Raw genomic sequence first — 20,158 nt, 5'->3', positions numbered from 1 at the left:
GATTTTTTCACAAATAAAGGTGAAATATATTGACTTAAGTTTATGACTATCATGAAGTACAATATGTCACGAGAAAACAGTCTCAGAATGGCTTGGATAAGTAAAACTGTTCCAAATGTCAGATTTGCAAAAGATGGCCTGGGCAGGAAGGTGAAAACAGGCCCGGGGTTGAAGGAGTTAATCTCAGTGCTTGTCTGTTGACCACAGTTTGACACACACACACTCTTCTTCTATTTACAGGGTCCCTGTTTTCTTCTGGCCAGTCTTCCCAGGATTGTGATGTCCTCACCACTGAGGACTGTTCAGGAAGTGATGAAGATGAAACCAAAGATTCAGATATGGTTGGAATGCCCCCAGCATTCAGAAGTTACTGGAAAGCAGCTGTAACCAAACCCAGTAACTTCACTGCATGGACTAAACTTGTAGCATATTCAGAGAAAGAGGTAAGACAATAATTAAACTCTCCTCTCTAAAGAAAATCTGTCATGGTGAGGGGGTAGGGGGGGGGTGTTGAAGCAGCCATGTGACGCCATCATTCTAGACATTGGTGGGCATCACAGGGCTATGGTATGCGTGATACTCACTCCAAGCAACTTGGATCCTCTTTTCCTTTTCATCCTCTATGACGCCATTACCATGAGAGATGACCCGCCTCCAACCAGGTAGGGACAGGAAGAATAAATTTGACCCTCCTCCTGCTCCTCTTCAGTGTATTCCTGTCCCTTCCAGGTGGGAGACAAGTTTTTTTCTCATGGCAAATGCTATGAGACCGCGCCTGTGAAGGCAGACAGAGGAGGCTTTTTAACATTAAAATCCAAGGGCCTGTCGGATGCTATAATAAATACCATGGCAGCCAGCAAAAAGGAAGTAACCTCAAACATTTATTCCAAGGTTTGGAAGAGATTTTGTCTATTCCATTCAGACAGTACTAGGTTTGAAAAAGGGTTACGACCTAATACCTTAAGAGTTCATGTCTCTGTATTAGGTTCAGTTTTCGATAAAAAAAATTGCGGATCATCCATGGATTATCCATTTTCTCAAAGGGGCAGATAGATTGAGGCCTACCCTAAGACCAATTGTATCTTTCTTGGGATCTGAACTTAGTCTTGTCAGGGTTGACCGTTTCTCCCTTCAAGCCACTGGCTGGGGCCTCTCTAAGTTATCTCTCTGTCAAGACATTATTTTTAGTGGTTATTACTTCCGCACGCAGAGTAAGTGCGATTCAGGCCCTGAAGATAGTCAAACCTTTCTTTACAGTTTTTCCAGACAGAATCGTGTTCAGATTGGATGAAACTTTCTTACCAAAGGTTGTACCCAATTTTCACAGGCAGGAGGAGATTATTGTTCCCTTGTTTTGTGCAAATCAGAAGAAGAGAAATTTCATAAATTAGATGTGAGAATGGCCATTCTTATCTATCTAGAAGCTACCAGGACATTTAGGAAATCAAATTATTTATTTGTACAATTTCTAGGGGCAAACAAAGGTCAAAAAACTACAAAAAGAAAGTTCCTTGGTGAGGTGGATAAAAATTGCAATTTCTGAAGCCTACAAACTGTCAGGCGAAGTTCCGCCCAAAACTCTTAGAGCCCACTCTACGAGATCTATCTCAACATCTTGGGCTGAAAGAGCAAACGCATCCATCGAGCAGATCTGCAAAGCTGCAACGTGGACAAGTCCACATACGTTTATTAAAGGGGTTCTGCACTTTGTTTAAACTGATTATCTATCCTCTGGATAGATCATCAGCTTCTTATTGGCGGGGATCCGACACCCGAGACCCCCGCCCATCAGCTGTTTGAGAAAGCAGCGGTGCTCCAGCAGTGCCGTTGCCTTCTCACTGTTTACCGCTGGCCCAGTGACGTCACGACTAGTATCACTGGCCTGGGCGTGGCTAAGCTCCGTTCCCGCCGATCAGATGATGATGATCTATCCAGAGGATAGATTTTTTTAATAGTATCTTTTTATTTATTAATTTAGCAAAAAGCATAACAAACACATCAAATACAGACAATCATCAATTGAGTCCAGTACAAATCAAATACATGGGATCAATCATAACAGTTCCTCATGACCCAAGTTTGGGACAGAAGAAAAAGATATCACTTTCAGGATGAACAGTACCCAACATATCAATCCTAAGGAAGATTAAAAGTACTGCGCACACACACACACACATTCACACACGCCTTCATTGGTCAGAACAGTCTTTCAGTCATCTATGGTACTAGAGTCTGGGCTCCAATCCAGGGGTCCCATATCTTCATGAAGCGATCAGGGGTCCCTCTTCTCTCATACACAAACTTGTATAATTCAAGATCAGCATTAACTAGATGTACCCATTGTTGCACAGTAGGATTCTTAGGACGTTTCCAGTTGAGAAGGATAGTTTTCCTAGCATAATATAAGAGTATTCTATACAGCTTCCTGCCAAATTTGAACAATCTCGTTCAATCAAATTGGAACAATCTCGTTGGCTACTCCCAACAGACTAGAGAGTTCAGTACAGACGTTAGGAAAGCCTAGTTTGTCATTAAAATATTTATGGATCTCTTCCCAGAAGCCATGAATAATCGGACACTGCCAAACCATGTGTATAAGACAACCGTTTTCATGTCCACATCTTGTACAATGAGGGTTCGGCAATTTACCCATTTTAAATAGTCTCACAGGAGTATAATAAATCCTATGAAGCCATTTAACTTGAATCAACTGATCCCTAGCACTTACCACTGTAGATCTCCATGTACAGCTAGATTCTTTAACATGAACATCTTCCAAACCTTCAATGTCCCTTTTCCACCTAACAAATGCCCTGTCTAGGGGGGAGTCCTGCAACGCCATCAACGACGCATACAGGGTCGACACTGGTTTGACCAACGGAACCCTCCTAATCGCTGCCTCAACTGTAACACACTCCAGCTTTAAAGGTTCTCTACCAAACTGAGCCTGACAGGCATGCCTGAGTTGAAGATATCTATACAAACAACGCTGGGGCAAATTAAACTCCTGTTTCAAACTATTAAAGGTTTTAAATAGGCCCTTATCATATAGTTGGGTAAGGTAGCGCACCCCCCTCTGAGGCCAAAATTCAAACTCCAGTAATGAGAACAGCTCCGGAAGCACTCTGTTTCTCCACAAAGGCAAATATGGCGACCAAGTAATATCATTCTCATCAGGGTTACATTTCTGACCCCATTTGACCCACATCTGTACTGCAGCAGCCATCGATTGGGTGTAGTGTATTGTAGACCTAGCCCCCCTCCTATACGCCAAGTTCGTAAGTGCCTCATAGGACCCCAATAAAGCTGCCTCCAACACTACCGCCGGGTTACCTGAGTCAGCCCGTACCCACCACGCCACATAGCTCAGCTGCACCGCTACATAGTACATGTACAGGTTTGGCAAGGCAAGACCCCCCCGCAGGTAAGACGCCTGGAGGGTGGATCTCGCTATTCTGGGAGAAGACTTATTCCATAGAAAGGGAGCGATTATTCTATCCAAAGTAGCAAAATGTCTCTTGGGGAGTAACACTGGGGCAGCCCTATATAAGTATAGCAATTTTGGGAGAAGAATCATTTTTACCACATTGATACGCCCAATCAGAGTTAAAGGAAGGTTTTCCCAAGCCTCTAGCTTTCGAGTAATGGATTGCATTGTAGGAGCAACATTCAAATCATAAAATTTTGCTACTTCTTTATGAACAATAATCCCCAAATATGTAAATTGCTCCACAATCTGAAGCTTATTGTTCACCGAAATGCGAGCTGGGTCAACATCATCAACCAGACATAGACTAGACTTAGCCCAGTTCACACGGAGACCCGAGAAACCCCCAAATTGATCAACAACACCTAAAAGGGTATCCAAGGATTTCCCTGAATCTGCTAGGTAAACCAGCATGTCATCAGCATATAATGAAAGCTTTTCTGATATTCCAGCTATTTCCCAGCCTTCTATACCTGAATTAGAGGATATGAGTATCGACAAAGGTTCCATAATTAATGCAAATAACAGGGGGGAGAGAGGGCAGCCCTGTCTAGTGCCTCTACCCAAGGGGAAGGAGTCCGATGTGTACCCATTCACCCTGACTCTCGCCGAAGGGGATCTATAAAGCATTTGTAACCAGCACAAAAATTTCTCCGGAAAGCCCATTTGAGTCAGTACTGCCCACATAAATTCCCATTCTACTGAATCAAATGATTTTTCATTGTCTAAGGACGCAAGAGCCCTCATACCTCTGTTATCATGTTTGACCTGAAGATTAGTGAACAATCGCCTTAAATTAATATCTGTGGTTTTCCCTGGCATAAAACCTGATTGATCTACCCCAACCAAGGAGAGAATTACCCCCCGCAATCTTAACGCCAGTACCTTCGCAAAGATTTTGACGTCAAGATTCAGAAGTGAGATAGGTCGATAAGAGCTACACTGGTCAGATGGTTTCCCCGACTTGTGAATCACTACTATCGTTGCCTCCAGAAAGGACGGTGGCAAAGAACCACTTTCCAGTGCATACCTCAACAGCTTCCCAAATCTACTAACCAGGTCTTTAGAAAATCGCTTATACCATTCAGCAGGAAATCCATCGGGTCCCGGGGTTTTCTTGGTTGCTAAGGAACTAATGGCCGTTTCAATCTCCAGGTCAGATATGTCTGCCGCCAGGGCTCCCCTGTCATCTCTGTCCAAAGAAGGAATATTAATACCTGCTAAGAAATTGACAATTTCCTCCGAAGTACACGTGATCTTGGGGGCATACAATGTCTCATAATAGGAGGCAAACTGTCGGCAGACATCTCTGGGCTACCTCAATAAGATCCCTTGGTCATTCAGAACTCCCGCCACCACCGTTTGCTGTGTCTCAGATCTAGTCAAGTACGCCAAGGCCCTGCCACACTTATCACCATCTGAAAAAATAGTTTGCCTCTGATTTAAAAGTTTCTTCTCAGTATATTCAGTTAAATGCAAAGTAAACCTACGCTGCGCCTCAAGCCACAAAGTCTGCTTCTCAGGGCACGGATCTAGTATATATAACCTCTCATTATCAGCTAGTTCCGTCTCTAGTTTTATCCGTTTGATATTCAGTTCCTTTCTATGAGTTGCAATAGCAGCAATCAATGCCCCTCTCATTACTGATTTGAAAGCATCCCATTCTACCAGAGGATTCGTAGACCCTTCATTTTCTGCCCAGTAGTCCCCCATTGCATCTAGACTCTCGCTCACCACAGGTAATACCTCGAGCCACATAGGGTTTAACCGCCACTGCTTATCAGTCGAAGCCAGCGGCTGTGACAGTATCAGAAGGAGGGGGGCATGGTCTGAAACTCCTCTCGGTAGATAATCACTAGACTTGATATAGGGGGATAAGTCTCTGCTGACAAAGGCCAGATCTATACGAGAGAGTGAGCCAGTAGAAGCTGAATAGCAAGAGAATTGCGCATCTGTGGGGTGGAAATAGCGCCACGCCTCTACTAAATCATAAGTATTAGCCCAATGTGATAGGACATTGTTGTGTGAGGCCTGGGGAACCCTTCTATTTTAGCTGTAATTAAGTCTAGGACCTCTCTGCGGAATGGCGGAGGAATATATAGTCCCACAAATAGGTACTGCAGGCCTCTGACACAAGCATGTAAAATCACATACCTACCATAAGGGTCTAGCTGCACAGATAGTATTTGAAATGGAAGACTTTTAGCAATTAAAATAGACACACCTCTAGCGTGGTTTGAGTAAACCGCATGATATGTGGGGCCTATCCATGGGCGCCGCAAAGCTAGTACTTTCTGGCCCTGCAGGTGCGTTTCTTGCAATAACATTATGTCAGGGTTATACCTCTTCAGATAATTGAACACTAAAGACCGTTTAATCTTATCATTCAGACCCCGAACATTCCACGAAAGTAGCTTAATTACCGCCATTTATTCTTCCAAAGATAACATCTCCATAGTTTCCGACCAATGAAGGCACATTCACGCACACATACAATCCACATCAAAGAACCCCTCAACAGAGAAACCCTCTCCAACCCACCCATTCCCAACCTCCCTAACCCACCCTGCCCAAACCTTCCTAACATGGTTGAGCCTGACACCCCAAACTAGCAACTCCTGGGTACGATAACCTACCCTAACTCATTAGAACATATATACCATATAGGTACGTTGGTGATAGGAAGCAACTATATACGTCTACCCACAACAGTGCATAGTCATACAGGGTGTTGCCACCCAGCATAACAATATGGGGTTAAACATCTGATCAATAGACAAAGTCAAAGAACAGGGAATCTAACAGGAGTAATAATGGTGCATTTAAACCAGATACTCCCCCCCCCTCCCCCAACCATCTTGTCAGCAAAACAATTTAACATTTAAATTGCTTCAGCTGCCAACACTATAGTATAGACCATCAGCGGTGAGGCCTTGCATTTAGATTTCTTTCAATCCATTCAGTAGCCTCTTCAGGAGTACTAAAAAAACGGACTGTTTCACCATCTTGCACCCTCAAGCGAGAAGGGTAGATCATGGCATATTTCACATTTTTGTCCCTCAGCCGCGCTCGGACCTCAGTAAACTGCTTCCTTTTCTTCTGGACCTCTGCAGTAAAGTCCGGGTAAAAGGACAAACGGACATTCTCATAGCTGACATTCCCCTTCTGCCGAGCAGCTAGCAAAATAGCGTCTCTGTCCCTGTAGTTCAGGATCTTCATGATGAAAGGTCTAGAAGGGATCCCGGCGGTAAGGGCCTGGTTGGAATCCGATGTGCCCTTTCTATAAGAAAGCAACTGGAAAGTGAGATGGGATGTAACACTTCTTTTATGAGCTGTTCCGCAAAACTTTCTGGGGTAGACCCTTCTGCTCGCTCCGGTAAGCCCAGGATACGGACGTTGTTACGTCTATTGCGGTTCTCAGCGTCCTCCGCCCTGGCTTGCAGCATCTGTACCTGTTGCAGCAGCTGCCTGGTGTCATTTCCAGCTGCTCTGGACGCATCTTCCACATCACTCACTCTTTGCTCCACTGCAGATGTTCTTTCACGTATTTTGTCAAAATCGTGTCGCAAACAGCTAAGGTCAGACTGTAGATGGTCTATCTTTGATGTAAGAGCAGCTTGACAGGCAGCTATAGCTTTCATAATTTGAGAGGCTTCAGCAGAGGAACCAGGGACAGGAGACCCCTCACTTTCCTGTTCAGTTTGACTCATGGCGTCCATGAATCGTTTAACAGATGATGGAGCCACAGAAGAAGTTTTGCGGCCCATAGAAATAGTCCACAGACACTTTAAAGATCTGCTGGGGTTTGTCACTCATGCAGCAAATCAAGATAAGGCTTTATTAAATTCAGCAAGTCCTGCCACACAGCCAAGTAGACTGCCAGTTATCTTTACATTCCTCAGGGGGGAGGGGGTTAAGTACACCAGCACCACCATTAAACTTTCATATAAACTGTGGTGAACTCTGCAGCTTTCATATATAAGGACTCCTAACAGGATTACCACTGCAGGACTTCAGGATAATAGTGGAAGTAGGGAGATACAGAGCGTTTCGCCGATCCACTCCGTTTGCTGGGGCAGAGAGGAGCGCCGCTGCACATACACTTAACGGCAAGATGGCGCCCACCGCGCGGCTTCTTCCCGCATCGGTCTTCGGCTCAAGATTCCAGCAGGTATCGGCAGCAGTCCAAGGTAAGTTGTTAGCAACTTTCAGCAAACCGTACCTGCACTGTGTACCTTGTGGCGGATCGTGTCCCGGCCTCACTCCACACTCTCCTCAGTTTGCGTCCCTCTGCTCCTCTCCCTCAATCCGTCTGCATCCACAGCACCACAGCCAAAACTCAGCAATCCAGCTCCGGGCAGAGTGTCCCCAAGTATGAAGGGGTCCAACATATAGTGAATGCGCTCAAAAAACCCCGATTATGCCAGGTGTATAAAGGATATTTCACAGGATTTTGTAGGAGCACTGCAATCCTGCTTCCTCACTCCATGCTGGCTCGGCCACGCCCCCATCCAGAGGATAGATCATCAGTTTAAACAAAGTGCAGAACCCCTTTAAACATTACAGAGCTGATACTAATACCAGTAAAGATCTGGCTTTTGGTAGGAAGGTTTTGCAGGCTTTAGTCCAACCCTAAACATCAAAAATTCTGGTATATCTCATGGTAATGCCGTCATGGAGGATGAAAGGGAAAAAACTATATTACTTATCGGTGAGGGCTGTTGGTCCAGAAAGACACTGAGGAGGAGCTGGAGGAGGGTCAAATGTATTCTTCCTGTCACTACCATCTCTCATGGTAATGCCGTTATGGAGGATTCATGAAAAGGAAATTACCGGTAAGTAATATATTTTTCTTAAAACTGCATAGGAAAGGGTCATATTATTTATTATTGTATTTTATTATAGCATATTTACATGTACATGAATGTAACAAGACTTTGGCTTTTTTCATACTGGAGTTTGTAGTGTTATTCTCACTATTGATGGAACCATTAGGACTCGATAAGATTTGTCAGGATTCGTTGGGATTTGTTGTTAAGAGTGGTATCTGTAAAATTGTTTTTTTGTAAGTTTGCATTTATTGGTTCAGTATATGGCTGGAACCAGCCGTGTGTGCTACCAAGCCTCGCTATTGGGTTCTAGGTTGTGGCATCATCTGTGTAAGTTTATGCTGTGTATAACGTTAAGCTGAAATATGATGTATTAATAGCATGCACGTAAGGCAGACATTTGGATTGAAGATATTCTTCAGGATTTTATTATTGCTGACAAGCCATTAACCCCTTAAGGACCAGTGACTTACATGTACGGCGCAAGGTCCGCCGGGTGCTGGGAGGGAATCGCGGGGGAATCGGGGCACCATGGCTGCTCTTACCGGCAGGCATCCATGCTAGGTAAGGGCAGCATGGTGCAGCACCTCCCCCCTGTAGCTCCAAGCGCTGCGAGTGGCCGGTCAATGAAGACTGGCATCTCGCAGCGCCGGAAGCAGTATGGAGCTGCGGGTCGGGGAGGTGGGGGATCAGGGGGAGGTGACCGGTGCTGAACCAATCAGCACCTGTTTCCTCCGAGGTCAGGCAGGGGACACCAGTGTTTGGTGTCGCCTGCCAGCGCTGCAATTGGCTGGAACAACGCTCCAGCTAATGGCAGCGCTATAGCTGCACAGGAAAGGGCTGAACCTCCCTGCATGCAGCCATTCTAGCTGGTGACTGTATGCAGAGAGGTTCTGTGCTTTTCTGCGCTGCTTGTTGGCTTGCTGGGACTTGTGGTGCACTACCACTGTTGATTTCAACTTTTCCTGCTGAAAGAAGAACATCTGGAATAGCTGCACAGATTTTTATTTTTATTTGCAGCTGTTCCAGATCCCTAAACCACCTCTGCACCTCCTTTCCACCTCTGCACCACCTTTTCTGCGTGCGAGCTGTGACCGCCAAGTGCTGTTCAGTGCATACCTGCCTTATCAGCACCTGGGGATTATTCTTTGCGTTTATTTTTTTTTGGGCAATTTTTCCTTTTTTTGGGTTCAAAAGTAGTTAGGGCTTTATATAAATATATATAGAGTTCTATCTATCTATCTATCTATATATATATATATATAAGTTCATTTTTAGCCAGTGTTCAGTTTTTTAACACTGTAGTGAATTTTTATACTACAGTTTTTGCACGCACACACGGTCTGTGTGCATGTGTATGTGCTGCGGAGCACTGATCAGTAGTGTGCTTATTTACATCTGCACATTTTTTATTTATTTTTTGTGTGAAAAAAAAACTGTAGTTAGTTATATAGTTTGCCCTGCAATTTATTTTTGTGCAGAAAATACTTTTTTCTCTTTTCTTTTTTTAATTTAATTTCAAATGTATTACAAGCCCCTTCACATCTGAAAACACAACATACACATTTTTACACATTTCAGAGGTAACAACACAATAAAAAAATGGCCCATCCGTCCCAATGAGTATACTCGGCTGAAGAGATATACACCATCCTTGCCTCCGATACGGAGTCTGCCAGTGAGGGAGAAGAGGATGCCACATTCCTCTACTCCTCTACCCCCACATTATCATCATCATCATCATCAGCTGATGAGGAACCCTCTAGAAGGCGCCCCGGGGTAGCAGCGGAGGCAGCCCTCCAGAGTGAACTCTTATGGACCCCACCCCCTGACGATTATCAGCCCCAAATTCCGGATTTTGTGGGCAGCTCCGACATACAGATAGACTGTGCAGTCTTCACTGAACTAGATTTTTTCAAAACTTCTTCTCTAAAGATTTTATAAATGTAATGGTGGCCTAAACATATTTATACGCCCAACAATTCGTTGCTCAGAACCCCACATCACCATACGCTAGACCCCTAGGTTGGACCCCAGTAAATGCAGCAGAGATTATGAAGATTTGGGGACTCGTGCTCAGGGTGGATTTGATTTAAATCAAAATGATATAAATCACTAGTCAGTAAGGCTTGATTTAAATCATAGTTTTCTACATAAAGACTAATTCTTGCTGGTATAACTTATAATATGCAAGTAGATGAAAATTTTTAGAATAACAACTTTTCATATTAGTTTGATTAGGTTGATTCTGCATTCATAGGTTTGTAGAAGTTAGGATTAAGGTATTTTTCTCAACTCTGTTCATGTTATAACATTTTTGCTGTGAAGAAGAGGCATGTGATCTCTGCTGAGTCAAATTCAGCTTTGAGAACTGCAAAAGTAAACCAAGCATCTGTGATAATATCTTGTAGGCAGAGAAACTGCCAAATCTTACAAAAATCTCTGGAAGAGCATGACATTGTGAATGGATTAATGGAATTTATTTACCAAAAAAATTACACACATAGAAACATAGAATGTGTCGACCGATAAGAACCATTTGGCCCATCTAGTCTGCCCTATATACTGAATACTATGAATAGCCCCTGGCCATATCTTATATGAAGGATGGCCTTATGCCTATCCCATGCATGCTTAAACTCCTCCACTGTATTTGCAGCTACCACTTCTGCAGGAAGGCTATTCCATGCATCCACTACTCTCTCAGTAAAGTAATACTTCCTGATATTACTTTTAAACCTTTGCCCCTCTAATTTAAAACTATGTCCTCTTGTGGTAGTTTTTCTTCTTTTAAATATTCTCTCCTCTTTTACCTTGTTGATTCCCTTTATGTATTTAAAAGTTTCTATCATATCCCCTCTGCCTCGTCTTTCTTCCAAGCTATACATGTTAAGGTCCTTTAATCTTTCCTGGTAAGTTTTATCCTGCAATCAATGTACTAGTTTAGTAGCTCTTCTCTGAACTCTCTCCAAAGTATCAATATCCTTCTGGAGATATGGTCTCCAGTACTGAGCACAATACTCTGTCACGGATGGTGTTGCAGAAAGCTGGAACTTATAAATAAACATCTGACTGGCTTGATCCCAAACTAAGGAGCATATGGGTGAGCCCTATAAAACCCCTAGAGTTCTCCCTGACTGCTATGCCCATGCAAAGATCTTTATGGTAGACGATTGCATGCCCACGTACCTTATCCTATGTGACACCTGAAAACCCTATAATAGTGAGGGGACACGACCACCGGCTCCCTGCACTTAATACGGACAGAGTCAGGGTCACCTAGAATCAAGCCAGCAAGGAAACACAAATAAAGAAAAAAGACTTATCTTGAGGAATCAGCAGCAGCAGCCCCAGCAGTGAACACAATCCAGGAAGTAGTATAAACCGCAAAGGGAGGCAGTATGGGAGGGAATATAAAGGGAGGCAATTAGTGTAAATAGGTGACAGCTGGGAGAAGGAAAGGAGATGACAAAGTTAAACCAAAAGAAAGAACATCAAGCAAGAGGTACAGAAGAACGTCTGCCAGACCTTCTCAGAGAGCTGGCGGTGACATACTCCAGATGAGGTCTCACTAGTGCTCTGTAGAGCGGCATGAGCACCTCCCTCTTTCTACTGGTAATGCCTCTCCCTATACACCCAAGCATTCTGCTAGCATTTCCTGCTGCTCTATGACATTGTCTGCCTACCTTTAAGTCTTCTGAAATAATGACCCCTAAATCTCTTTCGTCAGATACTGAGGTTAGGACGGTATCACTGATTTTATATTTTGCTCTTGGGTTTTTACGCCCCAGGTGCATTATCTTGCACTTATCAACATTAAATTTTAGTTGCCAGATTTTTGACCATTCCTCTAGTTTTCCTAAATCCTTTTCCAGGAACATCAACCCTGTTACAAATCTTTGTGTCATCAGCAAAAAGACACACCTTACCATCGAGGCCTTCTGCAATTTCGCTGATAAAGATATTAAACAATATGGGTCCCAGAACAGATCCCTGAGGTACCCCACTGGTAACAAGACCATGGTCTGAATATACTCCATTGACTACAACCCTCTGTTGTCTGTCCCTCAGCCACTGCCTAATCCATTCAACAATATGGGAGTCCACGTACAGCCTTATTCTACATAATTAAAAAAACAAATCTTTATTTCATGATGGAATAGCCTTTGGATGGTAATATATTTTCCTCTAAAAAGTATTTTATATAAAAAAAAATCCGATTTAAATCACAAAAATCCGATTTTTTAATATATTTTTTTTTATTTAAAAAATAAAATCATTGATTTTTATCCACCCTGCTCGTTCTGCATATGGGCGTTGTTAAGAATCCAAACGTTAGACAATATTGGAGTTCGGACATTTTCTACCAGACTCCAATTTAAGACCATGATCCGATTTGAGTCAATTCGGAAATTCCTACACTACAATGACAATGCACAGTGACCACCCCAAAATGACCCGACATTTGACCGTCTGTTCAAAGTTAGGCCTGTCATTGACCACTTTAACACCAGGATTGCTAAGGTGTACAACCCAGATAAAAATCTCTGTAGATGAGTCCCTATTACTTTTCAAAGGGAGGGTTAAATTCCGCCAGTACCTGCTTATCAAATGGGCAAGGTATGGCATAAAGATATACAAACTTTTTGAGGGTAGCTCCATGTACACCCACAAGTTCTTCACTTACAAAGGGAAAGATTCCCGGATAGAACCCCCAGAATGCCCCCCCATCCTAGGAGTTAGTGGGAAGATCGTGTGGGACTTACTGCACCCACTGCTGGATAAGGGTGACCACCTCTATGTGGATAACTATTATACCAGCATACCCCTATTCATGTCCCTAACTACCAAAGGTACTGTGTCTTGCGGCACAGTGCGCAAAAATCTGAGAGGCCTCCCTAGATCCCTGGTAGGGCAACCACTGAGAATAATTGAAAGTAGGGCTCTCCTCCATGAGAACATGCTGGTTGTTAAGTACAAGGACAAGAGGGATGTCCTTGTACTGACCACCATTCACACTAACGCCAGCTCCCTTGCTCCTGTACGAGGTACCACAACCACTACCCTCAAACCAGTTTGTATCCTGGACTACAACAGGCACATGGGAGGGGTGGATCTTGCAGATCCTAGTACTTCAGGAAGTTAAGGTGCCCGTGTTGTATCAGGGCAACATTTTACAGGTCAAGTCCCCCAGACAGCAAGGAAGGGAAGGACCCAAAAAAGACGCAGGGTGTGTTACAAAAGGGGGATAAGGAAAGACATTACCGGCTCCACATACATGCTTATGAGATATAGCCTGATGAAGGGCATAATATGTAAGCCTGAAATGTTACTTTCTAAAATGATTTAAAGTCCGGCTGAATAAAACACTAATTGCATCGAAAATCTCTTGTGGTGTGCTGTCTGAAACTCTGATTAACCGTTTGAAGAATTCCTGAGGTGGAGTCAGGGATAATTCTTGACGAGCACCCATTTATTTGCCAGTTATCTGCCGAGTGCTGTGATCTACTGTGAATTAATGCCTGTATTAAATTTGTATTAAGGCCTGAGAGAGACGAAAATTTTGATTAGATTTCGATACCATAAAAAAGTATTGCGATACTCGTTACCATTCGATACCACGCAAAAAATAAAAGACCAAAAAAGCTGCGTGCATTTAGCATTTTATGGAATGTTCTGCCCATAATCGAACAGTCCGATCCAATTTTTTGGGGGGACAAGTTGACTAAAAAATATTTTTTTTTGTTTTTTTTTCCTGGTACGGCACTCACGGCATAGGAGATATTTTTTATCATTTTAATAGTTTGCACTTTTTTGGGCGTGGCGATATGTAATGTTTATTTATTGTTTATATATTTTATATGGAAAAACAAAAGAACTAAAGCTCTTAAGCGTCCGATAATGAAAAATAGTATACTTTATTAATTACAAAAAAATCAATGGATAATAAATACCATAAAAACAAGGGTGATAGGGAGCACAAACACCATCCCAGCATTACAGTGTCGGCATGAATAACATCAGCAATAATAAGCATAAAAATTGATGAACATGAGTCCTAATATAGAGACATCATGGCAATTACCGGACAATATAAATGTAGCAGGTATTATCCAGGGGGTAATTCACACAAGAAACCCGCAAACAAAAGCGGTTGTATGAGCCCATTGGAACTATGTCCTGCCTATATAACAGAAGCCATGAATAAAGATGGAAATAACATGGACTCACTAAAAGATAGCTGCGACCTGAATGCCTGGGATGGCGTTACCCCGACGCGCGTTTCGGCGTACCTTCGTCAGGGGGTAACGCCATCACTGTGGGGATAACTATTTAAACAGCCCCTGGCCAATCCGTATTCTGATGATGATTACCCCCACCTGAACATCTGTGGGCGCACCGAGCGTTGCGGCCAGAGCTCCGTAGACCCGCCCATGGGCGTCACGCCATGACGCAGCGAGCCACATGACATCGTCACGTGACACACCAAGCCGGCGTAGAGACGCCCCGGGCCGGGACACAGAGCGCGGCCCCGCGCGAACCATGTCAGTCGGGGGAATCTAAAATAGACATATATGGAAACCATGTATACATCATTAGAAACCATCTTAAAAAGGAAGCCGCTATTGCTGCAAGTATTACTGTAATAGATAAAGACAATATACAATAATTTATAGCGATCCAGTGACATATATTTAACTTTGTTACATCCTACGGGTCAATGCATCCACAGATCATGTATAAATACCACTTCACAAATATCCCAGATACCACACAGATAGTACCATTCTATTAAAAGAATGATGAACTACACTGAACAAATCTACATATAAATCACACAAAGGTGATATGTGTGAAATGAAATGGTGCACGGGGCCAGTGGAAAAGAGGGGGAGGGGGGAAGGGGAAAAACGGTGGGGTGTCCATTGAAATTAATGCCATGATAAGAGGACACTGAATTGTGTGTTAAAAATATATACCAAAAAGGTAAAAATGTGCCAACCTATATGGTTATTACCCATAGGAGGCCAGATAGTGAATGAATGAAAATAATTTGAGTGAGGGAATATGGTGATGATGTCTGAATTACAGTAAGTGCATTAATGTGCTAAAATATGTGAGTCAGTGGAGAACATTATAAAATACACTGGGAATCATTCCATATCAGTAATACATAATATATTATAATAAAAATAAATATATAAAAAATATATCATGAAAAATTCATAAAGACAGCATTACGTAGAACATGATGTGTATATACAGATATGATGAGGCGATATAGCTTCAAGCAGAGCCGATGGTATGCTTCTATAATCTCTATAGTATGCTTCTATAAACTATAGATGGCGTAGACTGACACCAAATAGCAGCTTCACTAATACATGACCTAGGCCTGGAGAAACAGAGAAATCATGTATTTTATATGTAAAATTGGGAAAGGGGGGTGGTTTAAACTTAATATGTTGGTGTTTTTTTTTTTTTTTTACTTTTTATTTAACCACTTAAGGACCACAGGTTTATACCCCCCTAAAGACCAGGCCCTTTTTTACAAATCGGCACTCCACAACTTTAGCGGTTTATTGCTCGGTCATGCAACTTACCACCCAAATTAATTTTACCTCCTTTTCTTCTCACTAATAGAGCTTTCATTTGGTAGTATTTCATTGCTGCTGACATTTTTACTTTTTTTGTTATTAATCGAAATTTAACGATTTTTTTGCAAAAAAATGACATTTTTCACTTTCAGTTGCAAAATTTTGCAAAAAAAACGACATCCATATATAAATTTTTCTCTAAATTTATTGTTCTACATGTCTTTGATAAAAAAAAAATGTTTGGGTAAAAAAAAATGGTTTGGGTAAAAGTTATAGCGTTTACAAACTATGGTACAAAAATGTGAATTTCCGCTTTTTGAAGCAGCTCTGACTTTCTGAGCACCTGTCATGTTTCCTGAGGTTCTACAATGCCCAGACAGTACAAACACCCCACAAATGACCCCATTTCGGAAAGTAGACACCCTAAGGTATTCGCTGATGGGCATAGTGAGTTCATAGAACTTTTTATTTTTTGTCACAAGTTAGCGGAAAATGATGATGTTTATTTTTATTTTTTTTTTCTTACAAAGTCTCATATTCCACTAACTTGGGACAAAAAATAAAAACTTCCATGAACTCACTATGCCCATCAGCGAATACCTTGGGGTGTCTTCTTTCCAAAATGGGGTCACTTGTGGGGTAGTTATACTGCCCTGGCATTCTAGGGACCCAAATGTGTGGTAAGGAGTTTGAAATCAAATTCTGTAAATAATGCCCTGTGAAATCCGAAAGGTGCTCTTTGGAATATGGGCCCCTTTGCCCACCTAGGCTGCAAAAAAGTGTCACACAGCTGGTATCGCCGTATTCAGGAGAAGTTGGGGAATGTGTTTTGGGGTGTCATTTTACATATACCTATGCTGGGTGAGATAAATATCTTGGTCAAATGCCAACTTTGTATAAAAAAAATGGGAAAAGTTGTCTTTTGCCAAGATATTTCTCTCACCCAGCATGGGTATATGTAAAATGACACCCCAAAACACATTCCCCAACTTCTCCTGAATACGGAGATACCAGATGTGTGACACTTTTTTGCAGCCTAGGTGGGCAAAGGGGCCCATATTCCAAAGAGCACCTTTCGGATTTCGCTGGTCATTTTTTTACAGAATTTGATTTCAAACTCCTTACCACACATTTGGGCCCCTAGAATGCCAGGGCAGTATAACTACCCCACAAGTGACCCCATTTTGGAAAGAAGACACCCCCAGGTATTTTGTGATGGGCATAGTGAGTTCATGGAAGTTTTTATTTTTTGTCACAAGTTAGTGGAATATGAGACTTTGTAAGGAAAAAAAAAAAAAAAAATCATCATTTTCCGCTAACTTGTGACAAAAAATATAAAATTCTAGGAACTCGCCATGCCCCTCACGGAATACCTTGGGGTGTCTTCTTTCCAAAATGGGGTCACTTGTGGGGTAGTTATACTGCCCTGGCATTTTCCAGGGGCCCTAATGTGTGGTAAGTAGGTAAATTACCTGTGAAATCCTAAAGGTGCTCTTTGGAATGTGGGCCCCTTTTCCCACCTAGGCTGCAAAAAAGTGTCACACATGTGGTATCGCCGTATTCAGGAGAAGTTGGGCAATGTGTTTTGGGGTGTCTTTTTACATATACTCATGCTGGGTGAGAGAAATATCTCAGCAAAAGACAACTTTTCCCATTTTTTTTATACAAAGTTGGCATTTGACCAAGATATTTATCTCACCCAGCATGGGTATATGTAAAATGACACCCCAAAACACATTGCCTAACTTCTCCTGAGTACGGCGATACCAGATGTGTGACACTTTTTTGCAGCCTAGATGCGCAAAGGGGCCCACATTCCTTTTATGAGGGCATTTTTAGACATTTGGATCCCAGACTTCTTCTCACGCTTTAGGGCCCCTAGAATGCCAGGGCAGTATAAATACCCCACATGTGACCCCATTTTGGAAAGAAGACACCCCAAGGTATTCAATGAGGGGCATGGCGAGTTCATAGAATTTTTTTTTTTTTGGCACAAGTTTGCGGAAATTGATTTTATTTATTTTTTTCTCACAAAGTCTCCCTTTCCGCTAACTTGGGACAAAAATTTAAATCGTTCATGGACTCAATATGCCCCTCACGGAATACCTTGGGGTGTCTTCTTTCCGAAATGGGGTCACATGTGGGGTATTTATACTGCCCTGGCATTCTAGGGGCCCTAAAGCGTGAGAAGAAGTCTGGAATATAAATCTCTAAAAATTTTTACGCATTTGGATTCCGTGAGGGGTATGGTGAGTTCATGTGAGATTTTATTTTTTGACACAAGTTAGTGGAATATGAGACTTTGTAAGAAAAAAATAATAATTTCCGCTAACTTGGGCCAAAAAAATGTCTGAATGGAGCCTTACAGGGGGATGATCAATGACATGGGGGTGATCAATGACAGGGGGGTGATCAATGACAGGGGGGTGATCAGAGAGTCTATATGGGGTGATCACCCCCCTGCCATTGATCGCCCTCTTAAAAGGCTCCATTCAGATGTCCGTATGTGTTTTGCGGGTCCGATCCATGTATCAGTGGATCCGTAAAAATCATACGGACATCTGAATGCAGCCTGACAGGGGGGGTGATCAATGACAGGGGGGGTGATCAATGACAGGGGGGGTGATCAATGACAGGGGGGTGATCAGGGAGTCTATATGGGGTGATAACCCCCCCTGGAAGGCTCCAGGGAGACGCCTGTATGTGTTTTGCGGATCCGATCCATCTATCAGTGGATCCGTAAAAATCATGCGGACATCTGAATGGAGCTTTACAGGGGGGTGATCAATGACAGGGGGGTAATCAATGACAGGGGGGTTATCAGGGAGTCTATATGGGGTGATCACCACAGTCATTGATCACGCCCCTGTAAGGCTCCATTCAGACGTCCGTATGCGTTTTGCGGATCCGATCCATCTATCAGTGGATCCGTAAAAATCATGCGGACGTCTGAATGGAGCTTTACAGGGGGGTAATCAATGACAGGGGGGTGATCAGGGAGTCTATATGGGGTGATCACCACAGTCATTGATCACGCCCCTGTAAGGCTCCATTCAGACGTCCGTATGCGTTTTGCGGATCCGATCCATCTATCAGTGGATCCGTAAAAATCATGCAGACATCTGAATGGAGCTTTACAGGGGGTAATCAATGACAGGGGGGTGATCAGGGAGTCTATATGGGGTGATCACCACAGTCATTGATCACGCCCCTGTAAGGCTCCATTCAGACGTCCGTATGCGTTTTGCGGATCCGATCTATCTATCAGTGGATCCGTAAAAATCATGCGGACATCTGAATAGAGCTTTACAGGGGGGTAATCAATGACAGGGGGGTAATCAATGACAGGGGGGTGATCAGGGAGTCTATATGGGGTGATCAAGGGTGAATAAGGGGTTAATAAGGGGTTAATAAGTGACAGGGGGGGGGGGTGTAGTGTAGTGGTGCTTGGTGCAACATATTACTGAGCTACCTGTGTCCTCTGGTGGTCGATCCAAACAAAGGGGACCACCAGAGGACCAGGTAGCAGGTATATTAGACGCTGTTATCAAAACAGCGTCTGATATACCTTTCAGGGGTTAAAAAAAAACACATCTCCAGCCTGCCAGCGAACGATCGCCGCTGGCAGGCTGGAGATCCACTCTCTTACCTTCCGTTCCTGTGAGCGCGCGCGCCTGTGTGCGCGCGTTCACAGGAAATCTCGGCTCACGCGAGATGACGCCTATTGGCGTAGGCGTAGCCTGGGGGAGCCGCGTTACAGTTGCGGCAAGTGGTTAATAGCTATTAGCCCACTTAGGGGCTAGAACCTGGGATCTTTTCATCCCTTTTCCTATTCTCCCTAATAGAGCTCTATTAGGGTGAATAGGACTTTACACGGTCTTTGCTGCCCTGTGCATAGTACACACAGCATCAGTGATGTTACCATGGCAGCCAGGGCTTCAGTAGCATCCTGGCTGCCATGGTAACCGATCAGAGCCCCAGGATTACACTGCTGGAGTTCCGATCAGAAGCTGCCACTGCCACCAATGAGGAGGAGGGGAGGGGACCCTTGGCCACTGCCACCAATGATTTTAATATTGGGGGGGGGGTTGGGGGGCGCACAGCGGCACTTATATTTTTAGTACTGGGGGAAGGGGGGGTGCACTGCGCCACCAATGAAGATAAGTAACCTTTTAATACAAATACAGGAGGCGGGTGCCCGTGGCAGAATCACATAGCCGACACCCGACCTCTATGATGGCGTT

The 20,158-nt window shown here is 43.4% G+C and overlaps 1 protein-coding gene across 2 annotated transcripts in view; it reads left to right on the top strand.

Annotated features, from left to right (window-relative positions):
- LOC120980319 (pre-mRNA-processing factor 39-like) overlaps positions 1-20,158 on the top strand; it is a 93,937-nt gene that overhangs the window by 2,909 nt on the left and 70,870 nt on the right. For both annotated transcript variants that reach the window (XM_040409353.1, XM_040409352.1), the window contains exon 2: positions 241-443. In XM_040409353.1, the coding sequence (XP_040265287.1) occupies positions 241-443 (203 nt within the window). The remainder of the gene's footprint in view (positions 1-240; positions 444-20,158) is intronic.

This window comes from Bufo bufo, chromosome 10 (genome assembly GCF_905171765.1).
Source record: "Bufo bufo chromosome 10, aBufBuf1.1, whole genome shotgun sequence".
NCBI lineage: Eukaryota > Metazoa > Chordata > Amphibia > Anura > Bufonidae > Bufo > Bufo bufo.
This window is presented reverse-complemented; position numbering and strand designations above follow the sequence as displayed.